We start from the raw sequence: 26,194 nt of genomic DNA on the forward strand, positions 1-26,194 counted from the left end.
AGTTAATTACTCTTACTACAAGCAACAAGTGATTTTAATTTCATTAGACAAACATCGGTTAATACACATGTCACCGCCATGATATTAAAATTTTGATAAGTAGAATAGTGTGACCAGTTATGCTAAATTTCTATGTCTACTATATTTAGCATTCAAAATATAGTTTCATGTTGGTTCTTCACAGCCGGGCTTGGTAGGGAAAAAAATCCAACCATCAGGGAAAGATATTGTTTCCAGTTGCAAATAATGCATATGCATGCTGTCAATGCAAATATATAAATATATCCTCCCACAGTGACACACCTATGAGTGCATATATATCCTACCACACTTAAAAGAGATGGAGATCAATAGCAGATACCTAAGTTATTAAACATACAATTGATTCAATTACATGAAGGTGATCGATATATGATATATTCTAAATATATCTTGATCTTATGAAAAAAATCCAACCAAGTATTCTTTTAATTCAAAAATATGAGTTTTTTAATAATTGTTATCACCACCGATCATTCTGCCATTATGTCCTCTAGATTTCATGACCTTTTTAATCTCTATGATTTGATCAAAAATACAATATTTTAAAGGGCAAAAAGTGTGGTAGGGGGAATAGTACATGCATTTGACATAATTAAACAGTGAGATGAGTCTTGCATTATTGGTTCACTGTTTGATTTACTGCAATGTCGATTTTGATTTACTGCTATCTGGTTCTAACTTGTATTTTCAAAAAAAAAAACAAGATTCGAGGCGATGGTGAATCCTCTCGGAGAAGATGTGTTGGACAATATTTGAGAAAAGCTCTCTTCTTTTTTGCTGGCTCAAGTGATCGATAAAAAGGGAGAGTTCCACTGTCAAAACCCAAGTATCCGAAGCTGCTACTTGATATCTCTATTGTTTATGTTCTTGTACTGTGATGCTTTTATGCCTATGATGTGTTGCGTTCCTAGTGACGTGTTGATATCACTATGCTTATGTTTCTGAATTGCAAACCTAGGATGTGTTGTGTTCCGGATTTGCAAACCTATGATATTGATGTTAAATGAATCGTGTTCCTACTTGTGATGTGTCTGATGTTAAATAAATCATATTTTCTGCCTATGATATTTGCATATTGCTAATCTATATATTAAACCTACGTATTGGTGGCCTCTCTAATGATCTACACAATAGTGACGTGTTTTAAAATAGGGTATCACTACGAGGAAGAATTATTGGTGATCCGTTTTGAGGAGAAGTGTCACTAACTAGGGAACTCACTGGTGACACGTCTGAACAAACACATCACTAAGCTGAAAACTCATTGATGGCGTGTTTTGTCTCAAAGCGTCACTAATTTTACTGTAATTAGCGACGCATAAAACCCGTATGACTAATGACTTTTCATTAGTGACGTAAATTTAGTGACGCGGAAAAAACACGTCACTGATTTGAGTTATAAGTGTCACTAAAGACGTCTTCTTACATAGTGTCACCTTTAAAAATTGAAAGGCTCACAGTCCAAAGACTTTCTCCATTCATATTACAAGATATTTTTGGCCATATCTAGAATCATTCATATGTATATAAATAAAGTGAATTTTCAAAACATATGTTCATGTGCACATGTAATCTTAGTCATTCATGCTCTTGAGATGCGCACTCAAATATGTCATTTGACTTTTTTTCCTTATATTGTCTGCATCTTCATGCACGGTAGCAGTATTCACTGCCACTGCTTTCGTAGGTATGGCAGGATCAGCAGCGAGCAAACAGTTTATTTTACTCGTCCACATTTCTGCATTTTGCACGTTGTGATAACTCACGGTTACTTATGGGAAATTACCCTAAAATGTATGTTTTCCATCTGGCCTGCATCAATCGTACCTCGTGCTGGTGCATTAGATTAGGTACAGATGTCATGTTGGTGCCTATCTTTTTTGCTTTTTCAACGAATAAGCGACACGATATATTTAGAAATAAAAAATAATTTATGAATAAAACTTTTATATACTAGCAAACTAAAACTGGAAAGTAAATTATGATGAAAAAACATCAAAATTAACTTTAATTTAAGATTAAAAATTCAAATTTTGGCATATAAGCATAAGCTAAAAGACGAGGGTGATGATTTTGGCCGCCGCCTCCACGCACCCGAGTGGCGACGCCCCGCCCATCCAGCAGCAGAGCGCAGATCCGACGGCTACGATAAATCGGATGACGTGGCCACCCTGGGAATCCACCCAGCCCGCCAGCTTTCATATGTTGTACTAATGTGTTGGGCATTTGAAGGCCTGTGCATCCTTGGATGCTTACCCTCGCTGCTACATGACATCTTTCTCTGATCTATAGCTCAAGAAGAAGCAGTGCACAGAGACAGGCTTGCTTGTAATGCTTACCCTGCGCTTGAGGAAGGGAAGTTTTCTCTTTGCGTGCAGGAGGTGATGTTTGCATAGGGATCTACGCATAAGGTAGAACAACTCTATCTTTGGTGCCTGACTAATGGTGGTTTTAATATCTGAATGGAAAATCTCTCATGCCTGACTACTATTTGGTGTAGTGTTCGCTACCATCACAGAGTCTGAAGATTCAATGGTTGCCTTGGAGAGAGCAGTGAGCTCTCACCCCCAACCACCCTAGCCTTGAGGTTTTGTAGAGCTGGACAGTCAATGCAGCATGTCATTCACTCATTCTACAAGTTGGTCTTTCGATGGAGTAGCTGGTTTTAATTTCTCTCTAAAACAACATGATGGATAGATGCGTTTTAGGAGAACCAAGGAGCCACCTATAGATCGGGTATGGACGAACAAACTACTTAATTATATTGCTTTGAGATAAATTCTATAATTTTCATATTTCAAATAATTAATATGTAATTAATCATGCGCTAATGACTTATTTTTGCTGGAGTAAATTGGTTCAGCTTATTTTTACCCAAAATAACTTAGACTAAGCAAGAATTTTGTACTAGTATGTATTAAGACAATAGTACACAAGCTTATTCCATTTCATAGTATTTGGAAAATGACACACTTCTAGAAAGGAACAACGCACATATTACACATGTCAAGGCTAGTGCTGTGTACTGTTCTACCTGCAGTTTTCTCCATACTTGTCTTCATTAGGATACCAACAATTCTGTGACATCATACACTACTTGGTTATATTTAATTCTGTGGCTATATATGACTCTTTAGAAGAAACGAGTCTCTCTTTTTCTACATCCTCCAAGTTGTCATTCTAGGAAAAAATGAAGAATACTCCAGTGATGTTTGTATCATGTTGTTGCTCAATGCTGTGTGTGACTTGCTTGGAGAACTATGTTTGAGTTTTCTAATAAATTCCTTAGCTTTCTTTACGTCTTAAGTGCTTGTGTTGTTTGAGTTCTGTATCATCAATATATCCTTGTTTTTGACACATTTTCTGTCCCCAAATTTCTAGTTAAATCCTCCCCTTTTTTCCTGAGATTCTTGAGATGGAACCCAAGGAAGGTGGTAGGAATATCTTGGTACATTAAGAGAACAGTCCAGATTTATTACATTTCCTTTTAACAGTAGTTGACATAACACATACTTATATATTTTTTAAAACAAAGATAACACACACACCTAGAAAGATGCAAGGCACATATTACACATGTCAAGCCTAGCACACCATATATTGTCCTACCCACACATTTCTTCATACTTATCTCCATCATGATGGCAGCATTTGTTGTCATGTTACTGGGCTTCACAAGTTTCGAACAATTTCAGGAACCCGAGGGCGGCATCCTTGGCCTTCTCTGGTGGTGGTGAGGTGGGGGAGATGGGCTCAAACTCAGCCTTCCACCCAGCTACACACTGTTCCTCTTCCTTCCCCGGCACAGGGGCGAAGGAGAAGGTGACATGGTAGGGATCATAGACCTCCTTCAGCTCACCACTGACCACTTCATAGCCGAAGCACCGGCCCGTCTCAACCTTCTCAATCTTCTGAACAGATTCCTTCACAAAGTGATGCAGTGCTGCAGTTGACAACAGTTCATGTTTAACAGCTATAAGGACAACCGAAAGATATTGTCGTACAGCTACAGTATGCGCGCAGATGACACCACTGAGTCTGTGACAGTACATGGCAACAACTGGAAAAAAACTCTGAAGCAGAACATCTGAGGTAGTTTTTACCAGGTCCAAGCTTGAAGACCCTGAGGCTTCCAGGGCTGCCATCTCCTTCCAGGTACTCGGCGCCCGACAGCATCTCAGGGCTGATCTTGCCCAGGGTCTCATTGTTGGTGAACATCTCCCATGCCTTGTTTGCAGGGATGTTCAGCTTCACCTCACCTTGCAAGCTCTTCATCTTCTTTCCTACCTAGTTGCTAATGCTGAGTGAGTAGTGTGGCTGGCTGGCTGGCTTCTAGTTGCAAGTGTTGCTGCTGCTGCTGCTGCTGTGTGCATTCTGATGAGTGGCTCACCTGGCCTTATATAGGGGAAGCTGGCACTAGGTCCATTGCAGTTGCAGAGGAGTACTGCTCCTCCTGTAAATATTGAATTGTTGTTGCCTTGACAAGGATGGCCACATTGGAGGGAGTAAAATGGATCCTTTACATCAGAGAATCGATTTGCTGTGCAGATTTCCGGCGGTTTCGAAAGATCTAGTGCACACTGGTCTGAGGTTGCTGTTCAACTTCTGAACTTGAGCATGACCAAGCAATAGCATAAGCCCTAAATTGTTTACAAAAAGGAAAGTAGTAGATTTTATCTTGATTTTTCTGCTGCTCTGAAGGTCTTGACCAGATGGTCCATATGATTCAGCAAACTATTCATATTGGTTTTTCAGGATCAGAGAATCCAAATCCACTCCATTACACATCATGTGCTTACGAAGGAACCCACTAGCAGGATAAAACCGCAAGAAATGATGAATGATTGTTATAGCCATGTAGAGTCAGTTAAATTATGTGAAGTGCTTATCAATGTCATCCCCGTCAGTCCATGATCATTCTCCTAGGACTCAATAGATTTTTGCGGCTATAGAATATATGTTCAATCAAACACAAGAGAGGCGAGAATGAGGTCATTCGATGCATCATATTGCCAGTAAACCATTCAACATCACTGGAATTATATTTTTTTCGTTTTAGAAAAAAAAAAGAATCCTCGGATTTATATATATTCCTACATGGCTATATCCAAGTATTATGTTAAGAAAATGTCCCTCTTACTTCCCGTGTAAAATTACATGCAGAGACAGTCAGATATGTCTATCAAGGATTCAAGGTAATTAATTAATTATCAGCTACTGCTAGAAAAGTTCTGAAACGATTGAAAGCGAAGTAAAAGTTTCTCTGGGGTATATATCGTTCCAAAGCTCAAGTATGGATTAGTACAGAGATCGTGCAAAATACTCCCTCGGTCCTTAAAAAACCAACTTTTCGGCTTTTGTGTTGAGCGTCTGACCATCCGTTTTATTTAAAAAATTTTCAAAATTATTTTTTAAAAAAATAGTCACACATAAAGTACTATTCATGTTTTATCCAATAAAAATAAAATTATTAATCGTAAATTTTGTATCTAGAAACTGAAAGGTTGATTTGTTTTGGGATGGAGAAAGTAGATGACAGCTAAATAACTCGGAGCAATAAGGATATGCTCTAAACTCTCATTACAGCCAACCTTTTCCACTGCACCATATTCATTAGTTTGTATGCCATTGGTCATTAATTACCTCTCATGCCACTACTACATTATTCCTTCTTAATTGCAACCAACCAATCTAATAGAGTAATTTGTTCTTCGGCTCAACATCCATCGAAATCCACCCTCCACCTGCTCTATCTCAATAGGTTTATAAGGCCACTACAGATGGATCTTTGTTTACTTTTCTGCTAGATCTTGGGTGTATGACCACAGATTTGCAGAAAGCAACAGCTCACTGCCCTTTGCAGTTAGAACAGCCATGGAATGCCTTCCAGAACATTCAGGTGGTAGAGAAGGGCCTTCTCAGTTACAAAGCTTGGAAGAAAGAACAACAAAATTACCCAAGGCAGCTTGTTACACCATTAGGGATGGCCGTTGGTTGACCTACGGATATTTTAGGGTCAACTCTAGTTCAACTAAATGAACTAAATTTCATTATATGGTAAAACTTAGTTCAACAACTAGAGGTGGCCCTAAGTTACCCACGGGTTAACCCATGTCCATCCCTGTCTAACAAGCAATGTCAGTAATCTTGTTATTACTTCCTGGTAGTCATAATTCATAACAGGCAGTGAGTGCAGAGTGCAGCATATACAGAAAGCATCTCAGAAGCTGTTATGAATCCGAATTTCTGACGGAGATGCGTGCACACGACACGGGACAAAAGAGAGCATTTGCCACAACAGGTTAATTCAGAGTCTTCAGATCGCGAGTTCTAAACATCAAGTGTACGATTGCCTCGCTAACTTACTTTCTAGCGAGTGCCATTGGTACATAACAAGAGGAGTTCCTCAATAGTTATACTACTTCCACCATAGAGCATTGGTAGGAGAAAGGGCAGCAGCAGATACGTCAGATGCTGATCACCATCTTCAGGTCTTACATACATCTAGGGAAGTGGACTTCACCGACATAGCCTCCAGCCATTGCCCTCTGGACATTTCTCTCAAACTTTTCTGGGTTATCTCGAAGAACTGCTGCTGCCTCGTGGTTTAGGGGATCTTCATCATTGGGTTGCTGCACGTGTGATAGAAAATCAATTACCAAGGTAACAAGTGACAAAACAAAATTATTAGTCTACGAAATCAGTTAACAGCTTTTTATAGGTAAATAATGAGCAGAAAAGGGAAGATGGTGTTGTAACAATGTTCCAAACGAGTGTGATACAAATTAATTTTTCGAAGGCATGTACAGTTTGATTTTATTTTTTCTTACTCGCATACACAATGCTAAGATAAACAAGCATTATACTCACTGAGAAAAGAAGATTCAAGCCATATACAATCGTGTTGACATTCAGGACAGGCTTCCAATCTTCACGCAGAATGTTCAGGCATACATTTCCCTCCAAGTCAATATTGGGATGATAGACCTAGTAATATGTTGCAATCATGAAAACCTACAGTTACAGATTAAAAAGGTGGATTGCTGGAAGATACTTATTTGGGAAGAACAAAAAAGCACTACATCAATGGAAACAGACTAGCTACCTTAGTCTTGCACTTGACTTTGGGTGGTTCATGAGGGTAGGCAGGAGGAACTTGGAAGGTAAAAACAAATTTACCACCTCTGAAGAATAATAAAATCCACATTAGAACCAAAACTTTGAAATAAAAATAATGAGTATTCAGCTATTAACACATCCACCATTATCTGAAATAGAAAAAGGAAAGGTAACTGTGGTCCACCTCTGCCACTTCAAATTTGAGTAGCTAAGGTTACTAAAAAACCAAACCGAAAGGACAAAAAGGAAAGTAATAATTACGAATTACTGTAATACAGGAATCAACAATAGGAACCTGTTAAGGAAAAGACCAAAGGCAAAGTTACGTGTGCTGCTAATAGCCCTGTATTCCAGTGTAAAGTATCATATGAAACCTATAAAATAAAAAAAGACTTCTTTAGGCCTTTATGATACACACCTGAATCCTCTTATTCCTTATTCTAACAACTATCACTTCATCATCAAATGAACTTATCGATGCAGGAAGTAGCAAATTCATATTTTATTTTGCGATCCAGGTGTCAATTTGATGGATATTTAGGTGTAGAATCACCAATTCAGATAAAACAGGTAACATATTTCACAGAACCACCAAAGGAAGACTATATGTAAAAGAAACATCTGTAGATAACTTACACATAATACCCCTCATCAGGTCGAATAGTAACTTCAAAGTTCATTAGATCATCCTTGCCATTAGGAAAAGAAATTCTAGTTGACTTAGGAAGGTTAAGCTCAGCAATATCTGCAAGCAAGGAAAAAGAAAGGCAATTTAAAAGTGACAGTAATAAAAAGATCACCTACTGCAACAATGTGGCTATGAGAGTAGTAAGATGAAGTGATATGTTGATGCAAACTAAACAAGGGGAAGGAAACCCATGATACGGATAATCGCACTGCATATATTTATATAATGAAGAGAGAAATCAAATTTAATCCAAGTGAACTATATCTTTACTACTATAAAAGCCTGCCGCCACCACCACCTACTCCCATTGCATTTTTACAATTACCCCCTTAACTTCGTAATATTAAAAATCAATCAAATCTAGATGGATATCCACATAAAATCAAATTGATATGGATATTTCCTATATAAAAAAGATGGTCACATATTTCATGAAAAGTATTTTTCTTTTTATTCTAGGAATAACATAATATGTTTTTATCCTTTGCAAAGCACATGCATTCAGCTAGTCATTTATGAAATGGCAAACCTTTGTGAAGACGCAACTCCCCTGGACTTTGCTTTTTGGCAGGAGGCTTTCCATTTGCATTTGCTGCATCTTCCTTCTTTTGACCCTTTATCTTAATAAGGTTTAGCATTTTCCTGGGAAAGAAGAATAAATTATCCGAAGAAACCTTTTTTCTCTATAGGAGCATATATATGAAGTGGGCAGCGCATGGCACAAATCAGTTCAGTTAGTTACTTACAAAAATTTACAAGTTATAAGGGCTCAATAATCTATTACCATCCTCGAAAGTAATTATTCTCTGTGTCCCACACAAACTAATCCAAGAACAAGTAAAGTTTGCTAACACAGGCTAAGCATCAAAGAGACATCCACAAGACCATAATTGATGAATGCCAGAAAGTTTCATATGTAATCATGACAATGATCTGCTGACAGCACAAGTGGCGGACGCAGGATTTTTAATTTTTGAGGATGGGTTTTCAAGATTAGCACAATAAGATTTTTTAAAAATGTGCAAGTTTTTAATAAGAAAAGTACTAAAGTATAGAAAAACTATAGTAGAAAAATAATTATCCATTTGGTTTAATATGATTTTAAAACATAATAGCTCTATTTTGCAAAGAACATAGTCTCCTTTTTTTTTGAAAAACCCGCAGAAGGACTGCCAATTATATTTCAATAAGGAGTAAAGACCCTAGACGGGTTACAGAAGGAGAAAAAACATAGTCACTTTTTGGAAGAAAATGGAAAAACAAGAGAGAGCAATCAACACAAAAGGTGGTTTCATGGGACTCGAACACAGCACGTACTGAGTGCTACGACCACTCGCTAAACAACTGGACAAAACTGGTTTGATGCTTTGAAGTATAGTTACTTCCTAGAAATATGAGTATTCAGCCTACCGATGAACATCAGGAGGTATGCCTCTGGACAGCAGGATGGTGTGGTGTATTGTGTCAGCGTAATCATTGCAGACAGATGAAACTCAAAAACATCATATACGTTTGCAATTAGAGAAACAGATAGCATATTTCTTACAATTTTTTAGTCCACTTAGACATAAACAAAACCAACCACAGTTCAGTATGCAACATAAAAAGGTAACCAGACAGCTTCCTCCAAGGATTGAGCTGATCTCAGTGTTCAAAGAAAGTTAGGGCAGGCCAGCTATGCAAAATACGTTTAATGATTTATCATGCTAACCCCCTAGGTTTGGGTAAAACTCAAAACATATAAAAGAATGTTCAATGGTTAATAGCTAACACATTACCATAAGGCTAGCAAAATCGACATTCCATGAACTGCAAACCATTGCTGCACAAAAATATATTCTTATCCACGGAGGAGCAAAAAATGGCCATATCATGAGATCAAACAAAATCACAATTTCCGCACTGCATAACTTATCTCAAACAGAATCTAAACAAACTGATATGCCATCATCATGACTGAGTTGTTCCTGCAAGCCCACAAACAATGTACTGGTATGGCATGAAACAGATTCTTTATCTTTTACTGGTACTTCTTTCCTCGAGAAGATCAACGCATGCAAAAAAGATTTCAATTGTATTCCTCCATTATTCAGGGGCGGACCTAACATGGGACAAGAGGGTACAGTTGAACCCCCAGATTTTTTTTTTCTTCTTTCTTTGTTTTGGAGGAAAAAATTAACTGATATTACTGTTATGGTTGAGACCAAACAGAAAAACCTAGCTAGCTTCCGGATCTAGCACAAGATAAGGCAAGGATAAGGCAAATTCGAAAGAGGGAGGGTGCTCACCGGAGGGCGGAAGCTCGCGGGACGAAGGGGAAATCGGCGCGGGCGGTCGAGTCGAGTCGAGGCTGAGAAGACTTGCCTGAGCTGGGAGGAGCAAGGAGGAGTGAGTGAGAGGGGGGGGGGGAGAGTACACGATGCGGCGGAAGCAGCAGCAGGAGGAGGAGGACGCCGGCGGCGCTGGCTGCTCGCCGTCGCAGGCGTTAGGGAGAGGATCGGCGCGGCACGCAGGAGACTTGTCCGGACGGCAACCTGGCTGCAAGTCCCCGGTTCCGGCTGCCAGTAATGTGATAAACCCAGGTCAGGTGACACACGATATACTCGACTATACGAATGTTTGGTGGTCCACTCTTGTGAATTTTTATTTATTTATTTAACCTTTTTATTTTTCCTTTAATCTTAAGGCGATATAAACCGATCTAAATTTTATGAAAAGACTTAAAAATTTTAGTCATCTGAACGGGTGGCGTAGTCACTTAATAAAGAACGGTTTGGCGTAGTTATTTGACTGACTATCAGCTTTGGGTCTGGATCAGCTGAAGTTACTACTATGACAACAACTTATGTAGTTGGTGTTATCAGTCTTGGATGGAGATCGGACGAATGAAATCAACGCGAGCACTTACTATAACATATTTTACTATTAGTAGTTTTACTGTAGCGATGACTATGAGTGTTCGACCATCAAAATAGACGGCTAAAACTGCGTACGGTCATCGATGCAGTCACATGGTCTCAATCCACCAACGGTGTTTCCACATGCCACTATAATGGTATGACCGCATAATATTGTCTGACAATTTCTTATATAATGATTCTATTATTTGGAAGGGTTTTGCTCTAAAATTAAAAAAATTCAAAGTATAAGATATTTTGATAATTGAGCTAGTGTAGACCAATGCTCTTATCTTTTCGCTTCTGCTTGTTCTTATAAACCAAAAAAAATTAAAAGTTTTAACCTTAAATTTAAAGCTAATTTTTGAGTTTTTATTATAGTTTATTTTTTGGGCTTTGCATTTAAATCGCTAAAAGCATGTATATAAAAGTTTTGTTCATAAAATATTTTTTGTTTGCAAATATAGCATTTGGCTTTTCTCTAAAATACAAACAATCACTCCACTAGTGTGTGAACCAAATCCAGAACAGTATACGATAACTAATCACGTTGAGATGGGAGTTTCATTAAGATATCACACGCACACGTGAGGGCATAAGACATGCAAATTCCCCTCTCCTAATTCACCTTGGTTTGATTTAGCGCTCTTCCCATCTCCATGATCTTTCTTATTCATGAATCTGTTTGGAACTCTGTTTCATCGAGGGGGCCTAAAAACGAGAAATTTTGCGTTCGATACGACTACTTTTCCCAGTCTCAAAAGCCATTAGTTTATGAAAAATACAAGAGATGTCCAAAGATACAGGTCACATCGCAACTTCTGGTAATTAGAGTGCCATAGTGGAAAAAGGAATCAGCGGCAAATTGACCTAAATGAACCATGCAGTATAATATAAAGTCGCGTCCACAAGCCAAAAAAAAAGAGTCTAAGCATAAAAAGAAAGAACACTCCTCTTGGCATATGGGAATGAGAGAATCTCTTCACTGGTAGTTGTACCTTCGGGCCAAAATATAAAAGTCAAATTGGAATAATTTTATTTCTCTTCCTTTTCTTTATTCCCTGAATTGACATTTGACAGAAAAAAAAAGGAGAAGAAATTCAGATCAGCGGAAGAGAATCTTATTCCCATCTCTCTACCCATGCTGCAACAAGCACCACACAAGATAAAAGAATAACTTGACTCCCTGATCTTTCACACAACACAATGATCACAGTGGTATACAACCTAACATCAACAAAGGATTTGTTCATAACATAATAATAAATGAATAGGTGGACTCTTTTTTTATTTCTCCAGAGTGATTCGATATGTTGAGACGAATGGACTTTGATATACAAAGACCAAAATGAGCCAACAGGTATAAAAGGCTACTATACAAATATGAAGAATACACCCTACAAAAGAATGTAAGGTCAATACAGCTAGCTATACTGCCTATGCCAAAAAACATCTAACAAAATGAACCACAGACCCCACATATAGGTGAGTTGATCTGGGCTTTTTTCAAATGGAGGCTATCTAACTTTTCAACTAAGCTGATACATGGTGTACACGATTAGCTGCTAACCACGCTTTCCGGGGGGCTTCCTTATAAATTCATTGGTTACAGGGGCAAACAAATCCCACAAATTGTGTCAGCAAAATGGGAGGGAATGAAGTGTAATGTAAGATGATGGTTTTCTCTATTGGAATGAATGTGGCTAAGAGCTTTTCTAGCCTCACTATCCTAAGGTTTATGGTTAAGACACTAATTTTTCCACTGAAGTCAATGACTCTTCAGTGTTATATTGCCATATTCATGCTTCTGAACCTGCAAAAGGCAGTGGTATTAATATTTCACCCAGCAAAGCAAAACAAATCAGATAGAGACTACAATAGAATCAGCATCAGCAAAGGAAAACAAAATGATACTGGCAAGATTTAGAAACTACAATAACTGGCATCCCATTCTAATCCGTACATGCTGCCATACGACACTGTCAAAATGCTGGAAATTTGATAAAAGCATATTCCTGTGTATAAACATCAGCTTAGTTCATGTATAAACAATATATTGTGTTAGGGATAAATCTAGAGAAAATAATGGGCATCAGCGTCAAATGGGATCAATCAAGAACAATATTCTATCCTTTATTCCATTATTGTGATCTCTCAATGCCTATAGTTCTTCTATCCTGATCTATATTTATCCCTCAATTTTTTCCATCCTAATCTATATTTATCTCCACCTTCTAATACCTCGGTTCCCTTTTGGCCAGGTTATCTGGCCATCCTCAATGTGCTAGTAATCCCCATGTGAACCAAAACTCAACCAATTTGATGAATCAGTTTAATGGTGAGTGAGGTATTTTTTTCATAGTTAATAGAAGCATTCACCAAATTATCAAAATATAAATGTAAATTTAGAGATGCTAAGTTGTTCACTATCTAGAACAATGAACTGAACCTAAAAAAGGTAATGGTTTGTACCAAACTGTTTCTTGAATGATAGAATGGATGCTGATCAGATGATCTCTCCCAAGCTGTTCAAAATAAACCTCAGTGAAGCAGAGAATGACATCAGAAGTGGTTTCTTTTTCAATAACACATAGTACTAGATTTTTTATCTTGACATTGAATTGGTGGATAGGCTATCCTCCATGTGTGAACTCTACAAGGATAAGCAACCATGTCAACAGGACACGAAATTTTCACCCTAAGCAATTCCTGGCGTGACATGACAACAAAATGAAAAATACCTTTTTAAGAGGTTAGCAATGTGTATTCCTGTAATGGATAACTCTTCAGAAAAGGACATTTGGCAAGATCTTTTGCCCAGTAGACTTGTACCATCTGTATCCACTATTCACCAATAATCTTCACAAGAGCATTTTCCATCCTCAAACTTATGCAAGCACTTTGGATCCTTAATCAGTATATGCCGTTCATATTTCTTTGAAACTAACTTGGCAAAAGTGTGGCAGTGACTACACATCCTTGCAGTTTTGATTATCCGTATGTTTCTGAAATGCGGGGAATTAGAAAGCCCAAACGCAATTGCTAGCTTCTCACAATGGAGTCCAATAACTTCTTCCTTTTCTTCTTCAACATCTAGAATTCCAATACCAATGTCAAGCATAGAGTATCCCATCTTAATCATCATTGACTTTAGTTCTGCTACTGTATCCTCTAAGCCAACATTATCACCATTTGAGAACACATAAGCCTTATTCCTGATTTCTATTGAACAACTCTTGGCTTCATCTAATTTTCTACCTTTGTTGGGTGCCATCTCCTTTGGCATATCAACAGATTTTCCAGTTAAATCTTGCAAACTAGAAGCTAACCTTTGGACTCTGGGATCTCCAGGATCAATCGCAGACAGCTCTCTACCTGCCAGGTGAGCCATTCTTACATTTCCATGCATTACAGATGCAGTAAGAAATGCCTCCCAGACTGTTGAATTGGGTATCAGGGGCATCTCGTCAATAAGCTCATACGCTTGTTTTAGTTTGCCAGACCGTCCAAGAAGATCCACCATTGCTGCATAATGATCTAATTCTGGAGTTATATTGTAATCATTGGCCATGTTGAGAAATGTTTGGGACCCTTCAGATACCTTTCCCATAAGACCATAAGCCCTGATAACAGCGACCAAAGTTGTATGATCAGGCAAAACACCTTCTTGTTTCATTCGACAGAAAAGATTCAAGGCTTCATTTGGAGAACCATGCAGCAAATGAGCGAGAATGATACAGTTCCAAGAAATAATGTTCCTTGATGGATGCATATCAAACACAGAACAGGCACTAGTAAGATCACCAGATTTTGAATATGCATTGATAAGTGCATTTGCAATTTTACCATCCAATTCTAAATTGTGGTGAAAAATACAGGCATGGATCTCCCGTACTTTCCAGCATGCAACTAGATTTGCAAATGCTGGAATAATGCTAAGGATGGTAATGTAGTCAGGCCTCACCAAAAGTGACTGCATCTGCCGGAATATTCTTAGGGCTCTATCATAATAACCATTATGCACTGATCCAGCTATGAGTATGTTCCATGTTGCCGTATCCCTTTTTACTCCATGGCTTTGCATCATCTGGAATAGCTCAAAAGCTCTCTCATCATCCCCATTCCGTATGTACCCTGAGATCATTGTATTCCAGGTTATCACATTGCGCCGAACACCACAGTTTTCCATCTTACAGAAGAGCTCATATGCTTTGCCACAATAACCCGCCTGTGCATACCCTGCAATCATTGAATTCCAGGAGAAGATATCCTTCTCAGGTATGTCATTGAATATTCTCCAAGCTGCAACTATTTCTCCACATTTTGCATACATGTCAACCAAGGAGTTCCCTGAGAGCACATTGTTAACACTTCCAACCTTAATAGCATGGCTATGGAGTTCTCTTCCCTGATTTAGTAACTTCAAACTCGCACAAGCTGAGATAGCACTTGCAATTGACATGCCATTTGGTTCAACTCCAGCAAGACGCATCCGAATAAAACATCTAAGTGCCTCATCACCCCTATCCATATGAACAAAGCCAGACACAAGGCTAGTCCATGTGACAACATCTGGTGCAACTCCAGACTCCTCCATCTGCCCCAACAATTCCATTGCCACATCAAGATCTCCAGACCTAGCATAGCTCGAAATCAATGTGTTCCACGTAACAACCCCCGGCTCTGTGCCTTCCTCTCTCATGGCATCAAGCAGACGCCGTGCCTCCTCCCATTCAGCAGACTGGCAATAACCAAAAATCATCGAATTCCATGTGCCCAAGTCCCTGCACACCATCTTCTCGAACACCTTATGCGCACACCCCAAGTTTCCACATTTGGCGTACATCACTAGCACCGAGTTCCCGACCGGCACATCCTTGACTCTCCCCATATACCCTCTCCTGACAGCCATGGAATGGAGCGCCCTACCAAGCTCCAGGTCCGCGGCATACGCACACGCCTGCAAAACCCGCGTGATCAAGAACCTGTCCGGGAGCACTCCTTCCTCCACCATGCTAACCGCAAGCGCGAGGACCTCACCGTACATGCCCCTGATGGCGTACGCGCCGATCATGGCCGACCAGGCGAGCAGATCCCTGTGGCCCATCCCGTCGAACACCTTCCGCGCGTCGCCCAGGCGCCCCGCGCAGGAATGCACCGTGATGAGCTTGGTCTCCGCGAAGAACCGGGGCACCCCGCTGCGCGCGGAGGAGCCGGAGGGGCGGGCTCCCGGGTCGGGCTCCTGAATGGACCGGTCGTGGCGCGGGTGGGCGTGGGCGCCGCTCCTCGTTTCATGGAGCGACAGCGGCAGAGGAGGCGCTTGCGGGAACGCCATGACGGGTTCTTGGAGGCGGCCATGGCGGAGCTTGGAGGAGGGGAAGTGGGGCGGCAAGTGGTGGGGTTTGGGGAGGAGGAGGGAGGGGAAGGGAGGATGGAGGAGGAACTCCATGGGAGGGGGAAGGAGAGGTTCTTGGGAGGGTTGGGTTTCTGCATGTTATCTTCTCGTTTTTTCCTTGTCTTTTTTCTGTTTTCTCGGCATTTTCTACTGCTATACGAAGGCCGCGTTCTTACGTCGTCGAGTAACCAGCGTATAAAACGTAACAGATTAATTAATTATTAGCTATAAAAAAGATTTAAAAGTAGATTGCTAAAATTGTTTAAATCAACTTTCCTATATAATTTATATTTTTTTCAATAATCACAGTGTTTAGCCGTTAAAAACGGTGAATCTGGATTAATTAACTTGGGTAAATAACCATGCCGAAGTCTGGAGTTGTCGAGCACTTGAGCATTTTCTTAGTCTCTTAGAACATGGCTTCGCCCTTCGCAGTAATTGAAATTTGAAATTGAAAGTTTGTTTCATATTACTCTCTCCATTTTCTTATTTCATATCACTGACTTATCTATATTTGATCGTTCATCTTATTTAATTTTGTCATCAAAAGATGAAAATTTATAAGTTATGCTTAAAGTGTGTTGAGTAATAAACCAAATTGCAACAAAATAATTAATAATTATACATTTTTAATGAGACGAAGGATCAAATATAGATTCCAAAGAAAACAATATCAAATAAAAAAGTAATAGAGTATAATATGCTTTGGTCATACTTCATTTGTTCATGGATCAATAAATAAGTTTTATATGTATATAGATTTATTCATATCCATATGATTTAGAAAGGAACGGATGTAATAATTACTAAATGGAAATTTTAAGGAAGAGAACGTTTAAAAACCAGTAATCCAATTCTGTCTATTTTCGCCTACCCTTAGTATGTTTGAGCGTCAGGGTGGATGTTGAAAACATGTCTAACTTGTTCGATGTACACTTACAAATACTCCCTTCATATTTTGATAATGTCGTTAAGTTTTCCATCCATGTTTAACTATCGTCTTACTCATGTAATTATCATTTACTTTATGGTGATTAAATTTAGTACTAAATATATTTTAATTATAACTTATATTTTCATATATTGCCACAATTTTTTTATACGGGGGTATATGATATCCATAAAGTTTTGGTGCATAACAGTAAAGGTAAGTGATGATCATCTTGTTTAATCATATTCATTAAAATCAGCCCAATTATGTACTGATTAACGAATTATTAAAGTTTGTCTGATAGTAATACAAGGGGATGTGAAATGATTTCTTTTTATATTCAGGTTAACAAAAAAAAAGAGTCAAAATCCATATATGGTGGATCCATTTTCAACTATTTATGAGAAGGCATGCCTAAATTTATTTTATCCGAATACAAATAGAAGTCACTTGGGGACGGGGTTATCCTAATTAAAAACTATCCAAGTATAACAATTTATTAAAAAAATATACTAACATCCATAATACATAATTAGTTTTATTAAATCTAACACTAAATATATTTTATATACTTTGTAGTATATCTAGTTTATATTAAGAGTAAATTGCGTTCACGGTATACAAACATGTATGGTGGGTGCAAATAGATACAATAACTTGCAAATTGTTTATTCTGATACAATAACTTGGCTAATTTGGGTTTATTTGAATTTAAAATAAGATCTCCAAATCACAGTCATATGTGTATGATGTTATGTCATTAGTGTGCACCAATTTAGAGCAATTTTGATTGTGTTGATCATTTTGGTCTGGTTTGCACCAACTAACCAAGTTATTATATCAAAATGAGCAATTTAAAAGTTATTATATCTATTTACACCCAGCACGCAAGTTCATGTCCTATATGAGTGTAATTTACTCTTATATTAAAAATATTGCTACACTTTTATATAAATTAGGTTAAACTTGAAGATATTTAACTTTGGACAAAACTAAAGTAAATGGTTAGACAAAACTAAAGTAACAGGTAATATTTGTAACTTGTAATATGAAAGGGAGGGAGTGGATGTTTCCAAAAAGCGCATTGAATAAAATAACTTAAGTTTTGTCAATTTCGACCGTAGAAGCACGAAGTGGTGCTAGGAGAACCAACCAAAATAATGCATTTAAAGAAAACAAATATAAATTTAGAAAGTATTGTTTTATCCTGAAATTATTATTTTATAGACACCCTACCAAAATTTTGGTAGTCCAAAGTTAAAAGAATGGTTTGGTTTAGTGCTAAGACTATTCGAAAAGGGGTCGAAAAAGACTGAAACAAGTCTGCCAATGTTCTGACACTAACACAGAAGTCGGTCTTGTACTTCTAAAAGCTGAACTCACTGAAATTCAATGGCACCATAATCCATAAACCTATAGCTGTCTACAAATATCCCAACTAATAACACAAAAGCAAATTTCCATACATTCCATTCCATCAGACATTATACAAGCTGAAGTAGAAATATGAAACTTGAAAACTGCGTACAAACTTCAGTAAGCTTATGTTCACGATTCTCTTAACAGAGATAAGAGAACAAAGAAGTGCAGTTAGCATTCAGGGGTTCTCCCACCCAAGAAACCAGCGAATTGAAAATGCTCCCAAGAAGCACATTGGATGTGGTTTGAACTCATTGGTTACCGCCAGTGCGGCCCCCATATCCTCTTCCTCGCCGCTGCTGTTGATTACGCCGCTGCTGGGTAAACTGGCGTCCAGGGACAGCGTTTGTCTGTTGCTGCGGCATGGTCCTCATCCTCTGCTGCTTCATTTGTGCAAAGAGCGCATCCATTGTCTTCGGCGCCTGGTTCTGCACCTCCTTGCCCTACACATGGATAAGGCCACATTATGATTTACTGGCGGTGTTAACAAACTAACTTAAAAACAAGAATAGTGCCATACACATGAAATAATCAAACATGTTCCATACTTTAACATATAACATAATGCAACTCATGAAGAGAAGTTATTCATGACAGTAATTAATACTCGCTCAATGCCTCACTGGTACAATATTGTTAACCAAATTACAGGCATAATATATTCAAGATACTACAGTCAAAAACAAAAGAAAAAACATATATATTCAATGGACGCGAGAGGGACTACATAGTGCATATACACTTATTAGGCTTAATTAGCTACCACCTAAGATCCAAATAAAATCTTCTCTTAAATTACTTACCCAATCTACAATCCAATTACACCATTATGTTCGTTGCGATTAAATCATTCAAACACAATCTTACATGATTATTTTTGATAAAAAGAAATATATAAGTTCTGAACAGTTCACTATTTTGGTTAGTTCTACATGTTTGAATTTGATTTCTACATAGACTCATATTTTTTTACACCCACAATACATTTGTTTTTAATGCCGAGACAAGTTACTTTCATTTTGTTTTCAATCACTTTTATAATTTGTGTAAATTACTTTTAGGTTTTATTGAAGTTACTTTTATAAATGCTTAAGAAGTAATTCAATCAAATCTAAAAGTAATTTACATCTGTTATAAAAATAATTTAAATATGTACGTTGTAAATTACTTTTATTATATGTGTAAACTACTTTTATATTTTACTAAATTACATCTTAGACAGTTATAACATTGGAAATAGTTACTTTATTGATTAGTTATATAATTTTTGTTGATAAACTTAATTTGTAGATAGACTCATGTTTTTATCCCCACAATAGATTCACTTTTAATGTCGTGAAAACTGACTTTCGTTTTTGTTTTAACTTAATTTTATAATTTGTGTAAATTACGTTTAGACTTTACTGAATTTATGTTTATATGTCTAACAAGTAATTCAATCAAATCTAAAAGTAATTTACAATATTTTTACAAAAAAATAAATAATGTAAGATCTTGTTATAAAAATTTAATTACAATGAATACAATGATCTAATCAGATCATAAATCAAATAAGTAATTTAAGATAATTTTATTTGAAGCTTAAGTGAGTAATTTACAATCTTTTAGAAAAGTATAATCATGTTAGATTTTGTTGTAAACATTTAATGACAATGTATACAATGGTATAATCAGGTTGTAAATCAGATAAGTATTTATTTAAAGCTTAAGTGATAGAAATATTTTCCTTACTTGGTTGATGGACTAGTGGTGTTCACTTGTTAATCCTAAATAGTGCACGCACACTGTTTAGATTTACCGATATTTAATTTATCTTAATATCATCATATATTCTTGTTGACTACTGCTTTCCAAATAATGACGGGTACTTCGATCTTTTTCCTCTCTACTTTGTTTTTAGCACCTTGAGCTAAAAGTGATCTAATTTTCTGATGATGTAGTACCAGATATTTCATACATCTCAACATGCCAGAGCACCTCAGCTCTGGGCCGTGCATATTCCAGATACACTCCCATAGTCCTAGCTCCTACAATCTGTTTTTTCTATCCAAATCCACAGTATATCCTAACATTGATCCTCTATTGTAAGAACAAAATCAACTATCACCAAATCCACGGTATTGTCTAACATTAATCCTCTATTGTAAGCACAAAATTAATCAGCCAAATGTTCGATGTGAGGAGATGAATAATAGAAATATATAACCAAGAAAAAATGTGGGATCTATAATTTCATGTGAGAACAGTCATATTTGATAACATGGTATTGCATTAAAGCTCAACAAAAATGGTTGATGATAGCAACCAAACAGTAATTATGAGCAAATCACTAAGAATTGTGGCAAAGCTAAATCAAAATTGATTTTTATAAACATCAGGAAAGAATCACATAAAGCCTCCAGAATCAGTCAGTTTCTGGTGGGACCCCAATTGAGCACATTGTTTTTCCTTTTTGTGGATTTCACAAAAGTTGTACAGAAAACAAACTATTGTCAATAATCTTCCAGAATACTAAAAAATCCTGATAATACTGTCAAAACCAGTATGGCCTCCTTGTTATGAAGCAAGCCTTCTGTTGGGTCATTAGCACAACAATGTCATGATGATAAATCTAGTAATCTACTATTTACAATGGAAGGATTACACAGTCATGGATTAATTACATGCAAACTACCTGGATTACAAGAAGATAGGTTGCTCTGTTCACTACAAATTAATTGTTCTACTACACAAGAAATATAATGTCAATACAGATGCCATATACAAAATTAAAGCAGATGATCAGAAACAAGGCTTGTACCCTAGTAACAAAAACCAAAAGTTTATGCTTGATTATTCTAGTACTGGAAATAAAACCCATGTAAACTCTGATTCATCCTTACCTTCCCATTCTGAAAAGCCTCTCCTACAGGCCTCCTCTGAACTGACTTAGGTGGGGCACTGCATCCAGAACAAAACATCAGCAGCTCACACAAGCAGAAATTCGTTCAGGCATATATAGTTTTGTGTGCAGCAGGGGACCAAAAGCCATATGTTCCATAGCCTATAGCTACATAAAGTGGTCAAACGAACTCACCATACCCCTCTTAGAAGTATTATGTCAGTGTGTACATACCATGCAACAATACCAAACAGAAATGAAAAATGTAGCATTACATCAATGGGAGCAAATATATGGTTCACAAGCCCCTCAACACCCTAATTGTAACCTCATACCAAATTCGAGTCCAACAATGTTTCCCAATAGACATGATTTATTGCTTGCTTGAACCAATGAAGTTGGCACAGTCAGCAGATGGGACCATTATTCCAGGACCAACCAATAGTGCTAGAGAAGCCACCAGTTCTTAAAAAGCAAAATCATGATATGCCATGATCAATTATTATCCAATTCAACTGCAGGCGAGTAATGCGAAAGTTGCTGCTGGGCACCACTAATCAGTGCATATGCAATAGAAAGCATATACCACCTGATGTCCGAAATCCAACAAGAGGACACTCAGAATCATGCACAGCAGCAGTAGCACATCACTTGATATGAGCAACTAGGAATACAAGACCAGCAGCAAAATATACTCCAAAACACAGTTTACAGCTTTGCTGAAAATACAAGCTAGATTTGCATTTCCATCATGAAAGACCCTTCATCAAAGCAAATAAAATCCATTGATCCACAGGTGTGTAGCAAATGGTTGAAACTCATTCAACTTCAGCATATACAATCCATAACCAGCGTCTGGGATGAACAGTGGTGCAAGATGCTAGAGATCACCAACAAGCGAGAATAATGAACCCTCACAAAGATTTTGACTGACCACCCCAAACAGCACTCATACAGCTGCCATTAATACATCAAAATAATTGCCACATTGACTGACAGGCAATAACTGATGTACTGCCAAGGTGCTTCTGGAGTTCCACAAATGTGACAAGCACAACCAGAAAAAAAGGCAACGCTCATAACGTTTGTGGTGACTGATGTCATACAGACAAGGTTCAACTCAGTATGATCTGATCAGCTTAGTTCAACTTGTACCCATCATGTTTCTCGCAGTTCAACCGAACAATAGGCCAGGTATTGACAAGGATAAAAAGTCCGTTGACCTTTAAACTTGCATGTGCTTATACCAACAGAATACCAATCGTGGTAAAGTTAATATGGTGATTCCAAACACCAGCACCATGATCAATCTCAGGCCATGTACCCACAGGTGCATGAGTCAAAAGTATTTAACAAGTTCTTGAATGAAGTAAACCTTCTCATAAGCAATAAAAGAACCATCATTTACCTGTTCATTATTACTTATTAAGATACATTCATAAGAGAGACTTTGTGAAGAAGAAAGAAACAATCTAGCAGTTAGGCAGTTAGCTCATACCTTGGCTTGTTCCATTTGACACCCCTGCTGCGTATTGGCATTGTAGCAGCCTTCTTTGCAGCCTGCTTTGTAGCTGGGAACTGATTTCCACCAAGATTTGTCCTCCTTTGTGCAAGAACACCCTAAAGATTCAGCAAAACAACACTGTAAGATGGAACCTACGAATATCTGCCAAAGAATTTACGTCACATATATAAAACACATACTTGTCTTATAGTCGATCTAGATTCCATAAACCGCTGAACTTTTGCATTCCCTTGATTAGAATTACCATCCTGGAACGGACGCTTCTTGATCTGCAATAATAAACAATAAGGTTATTCACTGACTTGCAATGAAAGCATGGGATATATACAATAATTAAAATGCTTACAGGTTGTCTAGTGGGTTTCTTGCCTCCAGGATTCTTTTTCTTTGACATCTTAATAATGTCATCTGCATAAGCACATAAAAATACATGAGCTATGCTAGCAATCTGAACTTTCAACTGATTCAGAAAGCAAGGAATAAAAAATAGCAGACCTAAAGTCATGTCCATCTTTTTCTCAGTAAAAGCAATAGCTTCAGCAGTTAGTGGCACTGACTCCATCTCTGTAGAAGTGAATAACAGAGAAATCATGAGAAGTAAGAACAACCAAACACTATTCCAGCAAGTAATTATAACAATGCAAGTCAACTACGTAAGATCTGTCAAGTACTCCCTCCGTTCCATATTATAAGATTTTATAGGTTTATCTAGATGCATTCATGTATCAATGTATATGTTTTGTATATGTATTTAGATTCATTAGCACACATATGAATCTAGGTAAGGCCAGAAAATCTTATAACGTGGAACAGAGAGAATAGCTAAAAAGATAAAGCATTTAACATCAGCAAGGCTAAAACTTGTAAAAAAGAAGTTCAAGCATCATAGGTCATGGAATTTTCCAATGGATCTTTCACAGGTAAAATCAGCTAATTGTTGTTAAGTCCTTGACTATTTTGACTGATACTAATATTGAAACTAAACAGATATAAATGAGTTTAGACATCAGGAGCAATCCGCCAGCAACGAAGCTTTGGGGGTGTTTGGATACTCCCAACTTTTTTTAGTCCCTGTCACATCGAATGTTTAGACACTAATTAGAAGTATTAAATATAGACTATTAATAAAACCCACCTCATATTCTGGACTATTTCATAAGACGAATCTATTGAGCCTAATTAGTCCATGATTAGCGAATGTGATGCTACAGTAAACATTTGCTAATTGTGGATTAATTAGGCTTAAAAAATCTATCTAATGAAATAGCCTTTATTTATGCAATTAATTTTGTTATCAGTCCAAATTTAATACTTCTAATTGACTATAAAACATCCGATGTGATAAGGGACTACAAAAAAGTCCTTGGATCTAAACAGCCCCTTAGTTGCCAAAGGGCATAAACGAAGCTTAGTCACCAAAGGGCACGATCATCTGCAAAGCATGCTGATCCGCAAGGCATAACGACCAATGTAAGACAGGGAGATCGATGGTGCTGCAAAACTCAGCACCCAAGCATTCTGGTCGAATACAAGTATTCGGCGCCCAAATTTCACATGATTACCTACAATCCTAACCTAATTAGGGCATATTCTAACAGCAGCAGCCAAGCACCGCCATTCAACTGGCAGCATAGATAGATAACCTAGGCGCGCACACGAACACATCGATCGATCCCTCAATCCAGCAAACCGCGCGATATACAACTAGACGCCCGAACCCCCCCCCCCCCCTACCCGGCGTCCGCTCCATCAGTTCGAGGAGAGGATACGGCTACAGGCGAGAGCTTACCGGATCCTCCAAGCGGCGGCGGCGGCACAGGGAGTATACCGCAGCGTAGGTCGCGTGGACTTTTGGGGGAGGCGCGTGTATAGGGCTCGGGCGGCGGCCGGGGCTTCGTGCGTAACGAATTCGCCCCTCGTCAACTCGCCGTCGGGCGGCTAGATAGGGGTTGCTGACCGGCGGCGGCGGCGGCTGCTGCGGCGGAGTGGAGAGGACGGGATTTTTCCCTTTCTTTTTTTTTTTTTTTTGCGAGAGGAGGTATATGCGGATATACCAAGCGAAGGAGGAGGCGGACGTGGACGTGACGTCGGCAGCGGAGCTGGCGCCTCGTGATTCGTGCTGGTGGGTTCGTTGGGCCGGATCTGACGCAGAGTCTCTTTGGATTGGAGGGGTTCGGGTGGGCCCCGATTCAGGGCCTCCCAAGCCCACCCAGTTGCGGGACTTTGGGCCATGGTTGGGCTGTTTCGGAACCAGCCTTTTTTTCACGGACGGATTGGAATCCAACCATCTGTTTCGTTGGTGCTATACCATGATACGATGAATATCATACATTCGTTCTTCTTCCAGATTAATTGATATTATACCCGTGCCAACACTACGTACCATCTAAACTAGTTTCATCATTCATATCTCTTTGTACTCCACTAGATCATCTATATGTGACATCTTCTATATCTCTTTGAATGATGGAGAAGATTATCTAAATATGAAGGTTCTCTATTCTAATACGTATGACATCTAAAAATAGATGATAGGATAGTCGTTCTATTGGAGCTCAATTTGTAGTCTTCCTTCTCTATTTTTAGAATAGAGGATATGATAAATGAGCTGTTGGGGATACTCTTAGTTACGTTAGTTAGTATTACACTTTTTCGGTTGCAATGATGTAATCCAAACATTCCAAGTTATCGATATATCAATTATTTGTTACTTTGATTATCTAAACAAGCTCTAACCAAAAAAAACACCAGTTAATAGCTATGAGTCTGTAATTTAGCATACATTACACATACAACTTTCTAAGTTTGGACAGTAATTTCAGCAAGACACCTTCATACATAAATGTGAGAAAAATTGCAGCAAGTTTAAACACTATTTTTATAATCACGGTAAAAATCAGTTCACATGCTAGGACGCTAATTTTATTAAATATTTTATTTATATTAGCTAATATTAATATAAAATTTAAACTCCATAATGCAAAATTTAGTAAAATTTATTTTATGTAAACATGAGTTGTATAATGAAAATTTGATGATATTTGTTTGTATCAAATGAACCAGATGATTCTGGAACTCTCAAATAACACTTAATTTTTCATGAGCTTAAAAAATAGACAAAATTTGCTACGAGACATCTAAAAACATGTAATTAGCCAGTAAGCACCATGAATTTGTTACAGGACATCATAAAAATATGGTAATTAGCTGGTAGATACTCTGACATGTAGCTTAGTGAAAGGGCATGTAGTATAGTGATTGCAGTGACCTGAGTAGCACTCAAGGTCCTGGGTTCAA

General features: G+C 38.0%; 4 protein-coding genes across 4 annotated transcripts; all 4 read right to left on the reverse strand.

The window, feature by feature from the left end:
- Nucleotides 1–3,378: 3,378 nt before the first annotated feature.
- Nucleotides 3,379–4,398, reverse strand: LOC102714759 (major strawberry allergen Fra a 1-E-like). Its single transcript, XM_006659288.2, has 2 exons — nt 4,146–4,398; nt 3,379–3,985 (listed from the first exon to the last, which is right to left on the reverse strand). Exons 1-2 carry the CDS (start codon nt 4,315–4,317, stop codon nt 3,705–3,707), a joined length of 453 nt encoding a protein of 150 aa, XP_006659351.1. The 5' UTR covers nt 4,318–4,398; the 3' UTR covers nt 3,379–3,704.
- Nucleotides 4,399–6,330: 1,932 nt separating this feature from the next.
- On the reverse strand, nt 6,331–10,306 carry LOC102715043 (NEDD8-conjugating enzyme Ubc12-like). The gene is made up of 6 exons (XM_006659289.3): nt 10,138–10,306; nt 8,379–8,491; nt 7,798–7,906; nt 7,148–7,226; nt 6,913–7,029; nt 6,331–6,674 (listed from the first exon to the last, which is right to left on the reverse strand). The coding sequence occupies exons 2-6, from the start codon at nt 8,485–8,487 to the stop codon at nt 6,537–6,539; spliced, it is 552 nt and encodes a 183-aa protein (XP_006659352.1). The 5' UTR covers nt 8,488–8,491; nt 10,138–10,306; the 3' UTR covers nt 6,331–6,536.
- A 2,119-nt stretch (nt 10,307–12,425) lies between these two features.
- Nucleotides 12,426–16,245, reverse strand: LOC102715325 (pentatricopeptide repeat-containing protein At1g19720). The gene is made up of 3 exons (XM_006659290.3): nt 13,488–16,245; nt 13,219–13,399; nt 12,426–12,559 (listed from the first exon to the last, which is right to left on the reverse strand). Exon 1 carries the CDS (start codon nt 16,193–16,195, stop codon nt 13,595–13,597), a length of 2,601 nt encoding a protein of 866 aa, XP_006659353.3. The 5' UTR covers nt 16,196–16,245; the 3' UTR covers nt 12,426–12,559; nt 13,219–13,399; nt 13,488–13,594.
- A 2,194-nt stretch (nt 16,246–18,439) lies between these two features.
- LOC102715602 lies at nt 18,440–24,915 on the reverse strand. The gene is made up of 7 exons (XM_006659291.3): nt 24,687–24,915; nt 23,393–23,461; nt 23,244–23,305; nt 23,077–23,166; nt 22,871–22,992; nt 21,374–21,431; nt 18,440–18,934 (listed from the first exon to the last, which is right to left on the reverse strand). The coding sequence occupies exons 2-7, from the start codon at nt 23,457–23,459 to the stop codon at nt 18,743–18,745; spliced, it is 591 nt and encodes a 196-aa protein (XP_006659354.1). The 5' UTR covers nt 23,460–23,461; nt 24,687–24,915; the 3' UTR covers nt 18,440–18,742.
- Nucleotides 24,916–26,194: the final 1,279 nt, after the last annotated feature.

Source organism: Oryza brachyantha, chromosome 8 (assembly GCF_000231095.2).
Source record: "Oryza brachyantha chromosome 8, ObraRS2, whole genome shotgun sequence".
NCBI lineage: Eukaryota > Viridiplantae > Streptophyta > Magnoliopsida > Poales > Poaceae > Oryza > Oryza brachyantha.